Genomic DNA, 12,635 nt, shown 5'->3' with positions numbered 1-12,635 from the left:
ACCATGCTAAATTGTCCCATAGTGCCCAGGAATGTGCAGGTTAGGGTGGATTGACCATGCTAAATTGTCCCATAGTGCCCAGGAATGTGCAGGTTAGGGTGGATTGGCCGTGCTAAATTGTCCAATAGTGCCCAGGGATGTGCAGGTTAGGGTGGATTGGCCGTGCTAAATTGTCCAATAGTGCCCAGGGATGTGCAGGTTAGGGTGGATTGGCCGTGCTAAATTGTCCCATAGTGCCCAGGGATGTGCAGGTTAGTGTGGATTGACCGTGCTAAATTGTCCAATAGTGCCCAGGGATGTGCAGGTTAGTGTGGATTGACCGTGCTAAATTGTCCCATAGTGCCCAGGGATGTGCAGGTTAGTGTGGATTGACCGTGCTAAATTGTCCAATAGTGCCCAGAGATGTGCAGGTTAGGGTGGATTGACCATGCTAAATTGTCCCATAGTGCCCAGGGATGTGCAGGTTAGTGTGGATTGACCGTGCTAAATTGTCCAGTAGTGCCCAGGGATGTGCAGGTTAGGGTGGATTGACCGCGCTAAATTGTCCCATCGTGCCCAGGGATGCGCAGGTTAGGGTGGATTGACCATGCTAAATTGTGCCATAGTGTCTAGGGATGTTCAGGTTAGGGTGGATTGGCCGTGCTAAATTGTCCCATCGTGTCCAGGAATGTGTAGGTTTGAGTGAATTGGCCGTGCTAAATTGTCCCATAGTGCCCAGGGATGTGCAGGTTAGGGTGGATTGACTGTGCTAAATTGTCCCATAGTGCCCAGGAATGTGCAGGTTAGGGTGGATTGGCCGTGCTAAATTGTCCAGTAGTGCCCAGGGAAGTGCAAGTTAGGGTGGATTGACCGCGCTAAATTGTCCCATAGTGCCCAGGGATGTGCAGGTTAGTGTGGATTGACCGTGCTAAATTGTCCAATAGTGCCCAGGGATGTGCAGGTTAGTGTGGATTGACCGTGCTAAATTGTCCCATAGTGTCCAGGGATGTGTAGGTTAGAGTGAATTGGCCGTGCTAAATTGTCCCATTGTACCCAGGATGTGCAGGTTAGGGTGGATTGACCATGCTAAATTGTCCCATAGTGCCCAGGAATGTGCAGGTTAGGGTGGATTGGCCGTGCTAAATTGTCCAATAGTGCCCAGGGATGTGCAGGTTAGGGTGGATTGGCCGTGCTAAATTACCCCATAGTGTCCAGGGATGTGCAGGTTAGGGTGGATGGGCGGGCTAAATTGTCCCATAGTGCCCAGGGATGTGCAGGTTAGGGTGGATTAGCCGTGCTAAATTGTCCCATAGTGTCCAGGGATGTGCAGGTTAGGGTGGATTGGCCATGTGAAATTGTCCCACAGTGTCCAGGGATGTGCAGGTTAGGGTGGATTGGCTGTGCTAAATTGTCCCATAGTGTCCAGGGATGTGCAGGTTAGGGTGGATTGGCCATGCTAAGTTGTCCCATAGTGCCCAGTGATGTGCAGGTTAGGGTGGATTGGCCATGTGAAATTGTCCCACAGTGTCCAGGGATGTGCAGGTTAGGGTGGATTGGCCGTGCTAAATTGTCCCATAGTGTCCAGGGATGTGCAGGTTAGGGTGGATTGGCCATGCTAAATTGTCCCACAGTGTCCAGGGATGTGCAGGTTAGGGTGGATTGGCCGTGCTAAATTGTCCCATAGTGTCCAGGGATGTGCAGGTTAGGGTGGATTGGCCATGCTAAATTGTCCCATAGTGCCCAGGGATGTGCAGGTTAGGGTGAATTGGCCGTGCTAAATTGTCCCATAGTGCCCAGGGATGTGCAGGTTAGGGTGGATTGACCATGCTAAATTGTCCCATAGTGCCCAGGAATGTGCAGGTTAGGGTGGATTGACCATGCTAAATTGTCCCATAGTGCCCAGGAATGTGCAGGTTAGGGTGGATTGGCCGTGCTAAATTGTCCAATAGTGCCCAGGGATGTGCAGGTTAGGGTGGATTGGCCGTGCTAAATTGTCCAATAGTGCCCAGGGATGTGCAGGTTAGGGTGGATTGGCCGTGCTAAATTGTCCAATAGTGCCCAGGGATGTGCAGGTTAGGGTGGATTGACCGCGCTAAATTGTCCCATAGTGCCCAGGGATGTGCAGGTTAGTGTGGATTGACCGTGCTAAATTGTCCAATAGTGCCCAGGGATGTGCAGGTTAGTGTGGATTGACCGTGCTAAATTGTCCCATAGTGCCCAGGGATGTGCAGGTTAGTGTGGATTGACCGTGCTAAATTGTCCAATAGTGCCCAGGGATGTGCAGGTTAGGGTGGATTGACCATGCTAAATTGTCCCATAGTGCCCAGGGATGTGCAGGTTAGTGTGGATTGACCGTGCTAAATTGTCCAGTAGTGCCCAGGGATGTGCAGGTTAGGGTGGATTGACCGCGCTAAATTGTCCCATCGTGCCCAGGGATGCGCAGGTTAGGGTGGATTGACCATGCTAAATTGTGCCATAGTGTCTAGGGATGTTCAGGTTAGGGTGGATTGGCCGTGCTAAATTGTCCCATCGTGTCCAGGAATGTGTAGGTTTGAGTGAATTGGCCGTGCTAAATTGTCCCATAGTGCCCAGGGATGTGCAGGTTAGGGTGGATTGACTGTGCTAAATTGTCCCATAGTGCCCAGGGATGTGCAGGTTAGGGTGGATTGGCCGTGCTAAATTGTCCCATAGTGCCCAGGGATGTGCAGGTTAGGGTGGATTGGCCATGCTAACTTGTCCCACAGTGTCCAGGGATGTGCAGGTTAGGGTGGATTGGCCGTGCTAAATTGTCCCATAGTGTCCAGGGATGTGTAGGTTAGAGTGAATTGGCCGTGCTAAATTGTCCCATTGTACCCAGGATGTGCAGGTTAGGGTGGATTGACCATGCTAAATTGTCCCATAGTGCCCAGGGAAATGCAGGTTAGTGTGGATTGACCGTGCTAAATTGTCCAATAGTGCCCAGGGATGTGCAGGTTAGGGTGGATTGACCGCGCTAAATTGTCCCATCGTGCCCAGGGATGTGTAGGTTAGGGTGGATTGACCATGCTAAATTGTCCCATAGTGTCTAGGGATGTTCAGGTTAGGGTGGATTGGCCGTGCAAAATTGTCCCATAGTGCCCAGGGATGTGCAGGTTAGGGTGGATTGACCACGCTAAATTGTCCCATAGCGCCCAGGGATGTGCAGGTTAGGGTGGATTGGCCTTGCTAAATTGTCCCATAGTGTCCAGGGATGTGCAGGTTAGAGTGAATTGGCCGTGCTAAATTGTCCCATAGTGCCAAGGGATGTGCGGGTTAGGCTGGATTAACCATGGAAATTCTGGGTTACAGGGGTGGGTTGGGATGGGTTTGGATGGGATGCTGTTCAGATGGTCAGGGTGGACCTGATGGGCCGAATGGCCAGCTCTCACCCGGTATGGATTCCAGGGATTCAATGTGTGCAGGCAAAAATCGGAGCACGATTGGTTATTGCCACGGCCAAACAGAAGTGCTGACTCTCAGACTCTGAGCAAACAGGTACATTTGAAGAAGGGGTCCAGGCCTTCATGTCCCTGCTCAAACAAATAACACAGCAGCCTTGATCTTCCGATCGCGTTCTGACATGAACTGGACTCGCAGTGTTTAAGAACGCTCGTTGCAACTCTCGAAGCACGTGTGTACACAAAGACCGGAACAAAGTCCCGCAGACAGGGGGCTCATTTACGAGTCAATCTGAAGCTGGGATTGTCTGAGGAGCGAACACTGCCCCCAGACGAGGCAGCCCTCACACTGATAAAAGCTGGGTTCTGTCAATACACTGCTGGAGGGTTAAACTGCCTCCAAGCCTGGCGCTGTTGACCCAGAGATGGAAGGGTCAAGGTGATACGTCTGTTTGAGTGGTTCGCCTCCAAGTCTACGCCCAGTCAGTCAGCCAGTCCATCCTTTACATTCTCGCTGAAGGCTGATCAACTCCAGTTGAATCCAAGAGGGAATAAAAATGAATCCCTCCCACCTGGATTGCTTACCCCTACGAGTTTCCCAAAGGTTAATCCTTCGAGGTGAACGACACATCCCGCGCCTGCGACACCCTTCGCACTTCAACAGGCCGGAGTCCAAGGGCAAAGCAGTGAAAGGCCCTTCGGCCTGGCCTTGCTAGCATCGGGAATGCTGTCAAGAACGATCCCAAGAATCGATAGCTCCTTTCAGTCGTTCCCCAGTCCCGCCCACCCCATCCTGCTGGTGAACTTGACATTGACATTCAAGTGAGGTGCCTTTGTACCTTTCATGGCGCAGGCAGGGATGGTGGCTCAGTGGTTAGCACTGCTGCCTCACGGCGCCAGGGACCCGGGTTCAATCCCACCCTCAGATGACTGTCTGTGTGGAGTTTGCATATTCTCCCCGTGTCTGCGTGGGGTTTCCTCCGGGTGCTCCGGTTTCCTCCCACAATCCAAAGATGTGCAGGTTAGGGTGGGTTGCCCATGCTAAATTGTCCCATAGTGCCCAGGGATGTGCAGGTTAGGGTGGATTGGCCGTGCTAAATTGTCCCATAGTGCCCAGGGATGTGCAGGTTAGGGGTGTTAGTTAGGGGTAAATGTAGGTTAGGGGAATGGGCCTGGTTGGGTTCCTCTTCGGATGGTTGGTGTGGACCTGTTGGGCCGAAGGGCCTGTTTCCACACTGTCGGGATTCTCTGAATATTTAAAGGTCATTGAGTATTGGCTGCAGCGAGAGACAAAAATGCAGCTCTACCAGGAGGAATGAGTCCTCCCCTGGATCTGGACCGGGTTACAGTTTGTTGGAACTGCTGGTGGGACACTGTGATTCCAATAAACCCCGCCGCTGAAAGGCTGATCATTCATTTCATGTTGTGAATGTGAAAGCTTCACTCTCGGGACTGGCAGGATTAGCTAGGAAGCCCAGGATCAGCAGGAGGCGATCGACCTAGGAAGGGAGTCGATAAGGTAGAAGCAAGGAGGTGGTTTTCACTGGCGGAGAAGGAACGCTTTCACCCAGAGGGTTGTGAATTGGTCGAATTTCCCTGCCCAGGTGAGGCTACCTCATCGAATGCTTTTAATGTGAAGACAGTTGAACAGGAAAGGAATTCAGGGTTTCGGAGAGAGTGGGTAAGTGGAGCAGAGTCCATGAAAAGATCAGCCATGATCTTACTGAATGCTGGAGTAGGCTTGAGGCCTACTCCTGGTCTTCATTTCTTACGTTCTAACCCCATTCCACTCTTCAATTATAGAATGGCCGATCTGTGCCTTAACTCCGTTTTACCCTACCTTGATACTCTGGTGAGTGCATGAGGGGGGAAAGGACTGGGATAGGCTGGTAAGGTGAGGAAGGACTGACATCTACACCGTGAGGCGTCAGCTGTGCCAAAAGGTCTTCCGTATGTTCTTTCATTTACAATTTTTTCTTGGGCTGTGTGCATTAATAGCAAGGCTCTTTGGTCACTGCCATTCATAGAATCCCTACAGAGTGGAAGCAGGCCATTTGACCAGTCAAGTCCACACTGTCCCTCCGAAGAGCATCTCACTCCATTTCCTCATGGTCAACCCGCCTGGCCTGCATACTCCTAGACACTGTGGGCAAGATAGTACGGCCGATTCACTCTAACCTGCAATTTATGGCACTGTGGGAGGAAACCGGAGTAACCCTGAGGAAGCCCCAAGCAGACGTGGGGAGGACGTGCAAACTCCACACAGACAGTCATAGAGATGTACAGCACGGAAACAGACCCTTCGGTCCAACCCGTCCATGCCGACCAGATATCCCAACCCAATCTAGTCCCATTTGCCAGCACTTGGCCCATATCCCTCCAAACCCTTCCTATTCATGTCCCCATCCAGATGACTTTTAAATGTTGCAATTGTACCAGCCTCCACCACTTCCTCTGGCAGCTCATTCCACACATGCACCACCCTCAGTGAAAAAGTTGCCCCTTAGGACCCTTTCCCCTCTCACCCTAAACCTATGCCCCTCTAGTTCTGGACTCGCCCACCCCAGGGAAAAGACCTTGTCTATTTATCCTATCCATGCCCCTCATGATTTTATAAACCTCTATAAGGTCAACCCTCAGCCTCCGACGATCCAGGGAAAACAACGATAGCCTATTTAACCTCTCCCTATAGCTCAAATCTTCCAAGCTTGGCAACATCCTTGTAAATCTTTTCTGAACCGTTTCAACTTTCACAACATCTTTCCAAGAGGAAGGAGACCAGAATTGCATGCAATATTCCAACAGTGGGCCTAACCAATGTCCTGTACAGCCGCAACATGACCTCCCAACTCCTGTACTCAATACTCTGACCGATAAAGGAAAGCATACCAAACACCTCCTTCACTATCCTATCTACCTGCGACTCCACTTTCAAGGAGCTATGAACCTGCGCTCCAAGGTCTCTTTGAACCCAGTCCCTGGAACCGTGAGGCAGCAGCACTTAACCTCTGAGCCACCATTCTGCCAATCACTGGCTGATCTTGAACTGAGGCAAAGGCTGAGGGGGGATTATCGCTGGACTGTTAATCCAGGGACACCCCGGGTATTGTTCTGGGGACCTGGGTTCAAATCCCACCATGGCAGATGGTGGAGTTTAAATTCAATAAAAATCTGGAATTAAGAATCTAATGATGACGACTGCTGATTGTTGGGAAAACCCATATGATGTCCTTTAGGGAAGGAAACTGCCAGCCTTACCTGGTCTGGCCTACATGTGACTCCAGACCCACAGCAATGTGGTTGACTCTTAACTGTCCCTCTGGGCAATAAATGCTGGCCCAGCCAGCGAACCCCCACATCCCACGAATGAATTGAATAAAACAAATGAGTGTGCCATTTCAGAGGGAAGTTTAAGAGCCAAATGCATTGCTATGGATCTGGAGTCACATGTTGGCCAGACCGGGTGAGGCTGGCGGATTTCCCTCCCTGAAGGGCACTAGTGAACGCGTGGGCTTTTACAACAATTGACACCAACTTCATCGGCACCATGACCAGGACTAGGTTTTACTCGAATGAGTTGGGCCTATACCCGTTGGAGTTTAGAAGAATGTGAGGTGACTTTATTGAAACATTCAAGATTCTTCGGGGGCTTGACAGGGTAAGGTCAAGGGGAGAGTCAAGGACCAGAGGGCGTCATGTCAGAATAAGGGCGTTACCCACTGAAGACAGAGATGAGAAGGAATTTCTTCTCTCTGAGGGGAGTCAGTCTGTGGAATCCTTTCCCATAGAGGGATGTCGAGGCTGGGGTCATTAAGTAGGTTCAAGGCTGAGATAGGTTTTTAAATCAGGAGGGTAAAAGGCAGGGAAGTGGAGTTCAAGGTGATCAGATCAGCCATTGAATGGGGGAGCAGCGTCGATGGACTGAATGGCCTACGTCTTGCCATTATGATCTTATGGCCTCATTCTAATCAAATTAAAATGTTGCCAGCTGTAACTCTGCACGTGGAACTCTAAACAAAGGGCATCCTCAATTGGAGCTCCCCTTCCAACCCACGTCCGCCCAATAATTCCAGTATCCTCTGGGTGAAAGCAGCGTGAATGGCACAGCTCCGGCATTCAGCTTTGTGTTATGATCTGGAATGTGGAATCCACAGTGCCTTGCTTTGACACTCAGGGGGCAATTGAGCATGGGTGCTGCCAGTTTCAGTTCAATGCGTAAAACACGCGGGTGACCCAATAACCGGTCAGTTTTGAGTGACTCCCCCAGCACCCCTTCGCTTACGACCTGTTTTTAGGAGTCTCACTGCTGCATGTGTTTTCCCGAACTACACGGATTCCATTCTTGCTTTTGACAGTGGGACCTCGTCTGTAACAGTAAATCTCTGAGACAAATGGTGCAGTCTATCTACATGGGCGGAGTGCTGGCGGGGTCTATCATACTGGGATGGCTTTCAGACAGGTAAGGCCCAGCGGGAGAGGTAAGCTGCAAATGCAGAGCTCTCCCTCTCTCTCTCACTCTCAATCTCTCTCTCTCTCTCTCTCTCTCTCTCAGTGCGTTGAAGTTGCCAGGTTAATAAAAAAGGGTGGTTCCCAACAAGGGCCAGAGTCAAGAAGCATGACGCTGGAAAAGCACAGCCAGTCAGGCAGCATCTGAGGAGCAGGAGAGTCGACATTTGGAACATCAGGAATTGGGGAGGGAGGTGTGGGTGGCTCAAGGGGGCTAAGAGATAAATGGGAGGTGGAGTGAGGGTTGGGGGGGAAGGTGGCTGGGAATGCGATAGGTGGATGAAGGTGGGGGTGATGGTGATAGGTCTGAGAGGAGGGTGGAACGGATGAGTGGGGAGGAAGACGGACAAGGTGGGACAGTTCAAGAGGGCGGTGCCGAGTTGGAGGGTTGGAGCTGGGATAAGGTGGGGGGAGGGGAGATGAGGAATCCACATTGATTCCGGTGGTTGGAGGGTCCCAAGGTGGAAGGTGAGGCACTCTTCCTCCAGGCGTTGGGTTCCCAACGGGGAGGCCAAACGTTGGATTTGGCGTTCGGAAAACGGAGCAATACCCGTGACGCAGCTTGCAATAAAGATGGTACCGAGGCAGAAGACAGCATACCACAGGGTTCTGGTTGCCTCCTGTTTACTAACCCTCTCCCACCCCCACCCCCACGTTTAGGTTCCTCGCTCCCTTCGCTTCATTCCTCCCACTCCCTCCTTGCTTCCAAGGGAGGATCGGAGTGGACCAAGTGAGCCAGTTGTGAAGGAAGTGACGAGGGCTCATGGGAGCAATGGGGGAAGGGGAGCAGAATGTGCGGTCGGGGGGGGCAAGCAGTGAGGGGAGGGGGAGGGACTGGCATGGAGACGCGGGAAGAAGCGAGATTGCAGAGGGGAGGCAGGAGGAAGGGACAGGGACAGCTAAGTCATTGGTAACTGAGGAAGGAAACTCTCCGCTGGTTGGAGTCAAGCAAAGCAAGATAGTTGTGGATATTGGAGGCCAGTCATCTCAGTTCCAGGACATCACTGAAGGTTTTTTTTTAATTCATTCATGGGGTAAGGGTGTCGCTGGCTAGGTCAGCACTTATTGCCCATCCCTAATTGCCCAGAGGCAATTAAGAGTCATAGTGTCATAGTCATAGAGATGTACAGCATGGAAACAGATCCTTTGGTCCAACCCGTCCATGCCGACCAGATATCCCAACCCAATCTAGTCCCACCTGCCAGCACCCGGCCCGTATCCCTCCAAACCCTTCCTATTCATATCCCCATCCAGATGCCTCTTAAATGTTGTAATTGTACCAGCCTCCACCACTTCCTCTGGCAGCTCATTCCATACACGTACCACCCTCTGTGTGAAAAATGTTCCCCTCAGGTCCCTTTTATATCTTTCCCCTCTCATCCTAAACCTATGCCCTTTAGTTCTGGACTCCCCCACCCCTGGGAAAAGACTTTGCTTATTTACCCTATCCATGCCCCTCATGATTTTATAAACCTCTATAAGGTCACCCCTCAGCCTCCGACGCTCCAGGGAAAACAGCCCCAGCCTGTTCAGCCTCTCCCTATAGCTCAAACCCTCCAACCCTGGCAACATCCTTGTAAATCTTTTCTGAACCCTTTCAAGTTTCATTAGACTCTTAATTCCAGATTTTTAATGAATTCAAATTCTACCATCTGCCATGGCAGGGATTTGAACCCAGGTCCTCCAAACATTAGCTGGGTCTCTGGATTAATAGTTAAGTGATAATACCACTAGGCCATCGACCCCCCTTCACCCTACTTCCCCAATTAAAAGTAGTCAGCTCCATTGAAAGGTCTTGCCTATGGCAGAGACCAGACTTTGTCATAACTGCAGAAAATGAACTGTCTATCTAACATGTGCTGCTTGATTGAAAGCAACGTGATCCATGGGATTTAAGTAATGTTCCCAACCTCATCCTCATGGCACCAAGGACCTGGGTTTGATTCCACCCTCGGGCGACTGTCTGTGTTCTCCCCGTGTCTGCGTGGGGTCACTCCGGGTGCTCTGGTTTCCTGCCACAGTCCAAAGGTGTGCAGGTTAGGGTGGATTGGCCGTGCTAAATTGTCCCATAGTGCTCAGGGATGTGCAGGTTAGGGTGGATTAGCCGTGCTAAATTGTCCCATAGTGTCCAGGGATTTGCAGGTTAGGGTGGATTAGCCGTGCTAAATTGTCCCATAGTGCCCAGGGATGTGCAGGTTAGGGTGGATTGGCCGTGCTAAATTGTCCCATAGTGCCCAGGGATGTGCAGGTTAGGGTGGATTGGCCGTGCTAAATTGTCCCATAGTGCTCAGGGATGTGCAGGTTAGGGTGGATTGGCCGTGCTAAATTGTCCCATTGTATCTAGGCACATGTAAATTAGGTGGATGAGCCAGTGGAAATACAGGGATAGGGTTTGGGGGAGGTGAGTCTGGTGGGATGCTATTTGGAGGGCCACTGTGGACTTGTTGGGCTGAATGGCCTGTTTCCACACTGTAGGGATTCTATGGAACTTGAAGTTGCAAACAGGACAATCTCGTGGATTAGGCAATCGGCCTCTCCTCAGGCACCCTGCACAGTAGCTTCTGCGACAGTCCATTGCTGGCTCAGAGTCCAGTAATAGCTGGAAGTTCAGGGTCTAAAGGTCACGCCCAACACCAATGAAAGAGTCAACAGAGCCCGCTCCAAAGATTAACCTTCATGAGATCGTGGGCAGGTGAAGCAATTCGCAAATCGGGTGCAAAGGCTTGTGATGAAGGAAGTCGCTTTGTCTGAATGTGTTTATCATTGACAGGTTCGGCAGGCGGAGTCTCCTGCTGTGGTCCCACTTCCAGATGGCAGTGTCGGGAACCTGCGCTGCGTTCTCCTCCTCCTATCCCTTGTTCTGCTTCTGGAGGTTTCTCTGTGGGATGGCACTGTCAGGGATTATCCTCAACATCTTCTGCCTGAGTACGTGGAACATTAAGCTCTTGTCATTTCCTAGTTACTTCTTAGGGTCAACGTCACATCCTGACCAGAGCCCATGAGAAATAAAAAGCCGGGGCTCAAAAGGTCTTGTGAATACCTGTGTGGATAATTCGGCATCTATTTTGAATGTCATAGCACCCATACAGTCCAGGAGCAGGTCATTTGGCCCACCTGATTCTCCAAATAGCATCCTACTCCATCCCTACCTCGTACCATGATTAGTCCACCAAGCCTGCAGACTATGGGGCAATTTAGCACAGCCGATCCACCCTAAACCGCACATCATTGGACTGTGGGAGGAAACCAGAGCACCCGGAGGGGATCTGCACAGACACAGGGAGAACCTGCAAACTCCACACAGACCTGAGGCCGGAATCGAACCTGGCTCCCTGGTGCTGTGAGGCAGCAGTGCTGACCACTGAGCCACCACACACAGAGAGTGCTCCACCTTTTGGAGCTTCTTGGCCACTATCTGAAAAACTGCTAGACGGGTTTGTTAAGTCCATATTTTTAGCCTTAATCATAAAAGTCATCGCTGTTCATTGCTGGGATAAATCATCTGTGGTGTTTGATTATATTCGATCAGTACGTACGTTTCAAAGGCAATTCATTGGCTTTGAGTAGTTTTGGGATACATTGTGAGGTCATGAGTGACCATGTGATATAAAAACGGAAGGGATTTGTATCGTTGAGTTAACACTATGAATCTCTCACTTAAATCCCTCCAGGTCTTGAATGGATCCCGATGAGAGTGCGAACGATGGTTTCAACTTATTTCAATTATTCCTACACATTTGGTCAGCTGATCCTGGCTGGCATAGCTTTTGCAATCCGAGACTGGCGCTGGCTTCAGTTCACTGTGGCTGTTCCATTTTATATCTTCTTTCTGTCCTCATGGTAAAGTCTGGCCCCATTGGCAGGAGGGGATGAGGAGGGGAGTGTGGAGGGAGTGAGATCAGGAGTCGTCAAGATGCCCTCATGAGGGCAATGTCAAAGAACAAAGAGCAGCACGGGAATGGGCCCTTCGGCCCTCCAAGCCTGTGCTGACACATTCTGCCTTTCCATACCACCTTCCCTTACAGGATCCATCTCCCTCTATTCCCTTCCTCATTCATGTATCTGTCCAGGTGCTTCTGGAATGCTGCTACTGTGTCTGCGTCCACTACCTGGCAGCGCGTTTCAGCCTCTCCCCATCTTTTCTGTGAGAAACTTGCTTCGCCTATCTCCTTTAAATGTCCCCCACCCATCTCACCTTGAACCTGTGTCCCCTAGTAATTGACCCCTCCACCCTGGGAAAAAGCCTCACACTTTTCATTCTAACCATTGCCATTCACACAATCTTACAAACTTCTACCAGGTCGCCCCCTCAACCTCCTGCGTTGGAGTGAAAACAAACCCAGTCTATCCAATCTTTCTTCACAGCTAAAGTCACTGAATAAGGCACTGCTTGCTGTGCGACTAAACGATCTGTGAGGCAAAATCTCGCAGGTTCAAGGTCTGATTCGCTTATGTGCCAGCAGTCTAACAGCCCACTAATGCTCAGAGTTAAGCTGTTATGGAAAGGATAGCAAGGCTGTATTCCGCAACATCACTGAGTACATCGTTTTCAAATCTCTTGGTGCAGTGTGAGCTTGGTTGGCAAGGCCTACATTTCTTGCCCACCCCGATTACCCTTTAGGTGGTGATTATTTTTCTCCCTGAGGCCCTGCATTTGGTGCGGGTACATTTGGAAAGCTGCTCGGGAGGAACCTCCAGGATTTTGACCCAGCGTTGGCGAAGGAATCACGGGTA

The 12,635-nt window shown here is 50.8% G+C and overlaps 1 protein-coding gene across 4 annotated transcripts in view; it reads left to right on the top strand.

Annotated features, from left to right (window-relative positions):
- The window catches only part of LOC140457042 (solute carrier family 22 member 6-A-like), a 56,380-nt gene that overhangs the window by 21,378 nt on the left and 22,367 nt on the right, over window positions 1–12,635 (top strand). For all 4 annotated transcript variants that reach the window (XM_072550969.1, XM_072550968.1, XM_072550967.1 and 1 more), the window contains 3 exons: window positions 7,751–7,854; window positions 10,672–10,826; window positions 11,573–11,741. In XM_072550969.1, coding sequence (XP_072407070.1) covers window positions 7,751–7,854; window positions 10,672–10,826; window positions 11,573–11,741 — 428 coding nt within the window. The remainder of the gene's footprint in view (window positions 1–7,750; window positions 7,855–10,671; window positions 10,827–11,572; window positions 11,742–12,635) is intronic.

This window comes from Chiloscyllium punctatum, chromosome 31 (assembly GCF_047496795.1).
Source record: "Chiloscyllium punctatum isolate Juve2018m chromosome 31, sChiPun1.3, whole genome shotgun sequence".
In the NCBI taxonomy this organism is placed as follows: domain Eukaryota; kingdom Metazoa; phylum Chordata; class Chondrichthyes; order Orectolobiformes; family Hemiscylliidae; genus Chiloscyllium; species Chiloscyllium punctatum.
This window is presented reverse-complemented; position numbering and strand designations above follow the sequence as displayed.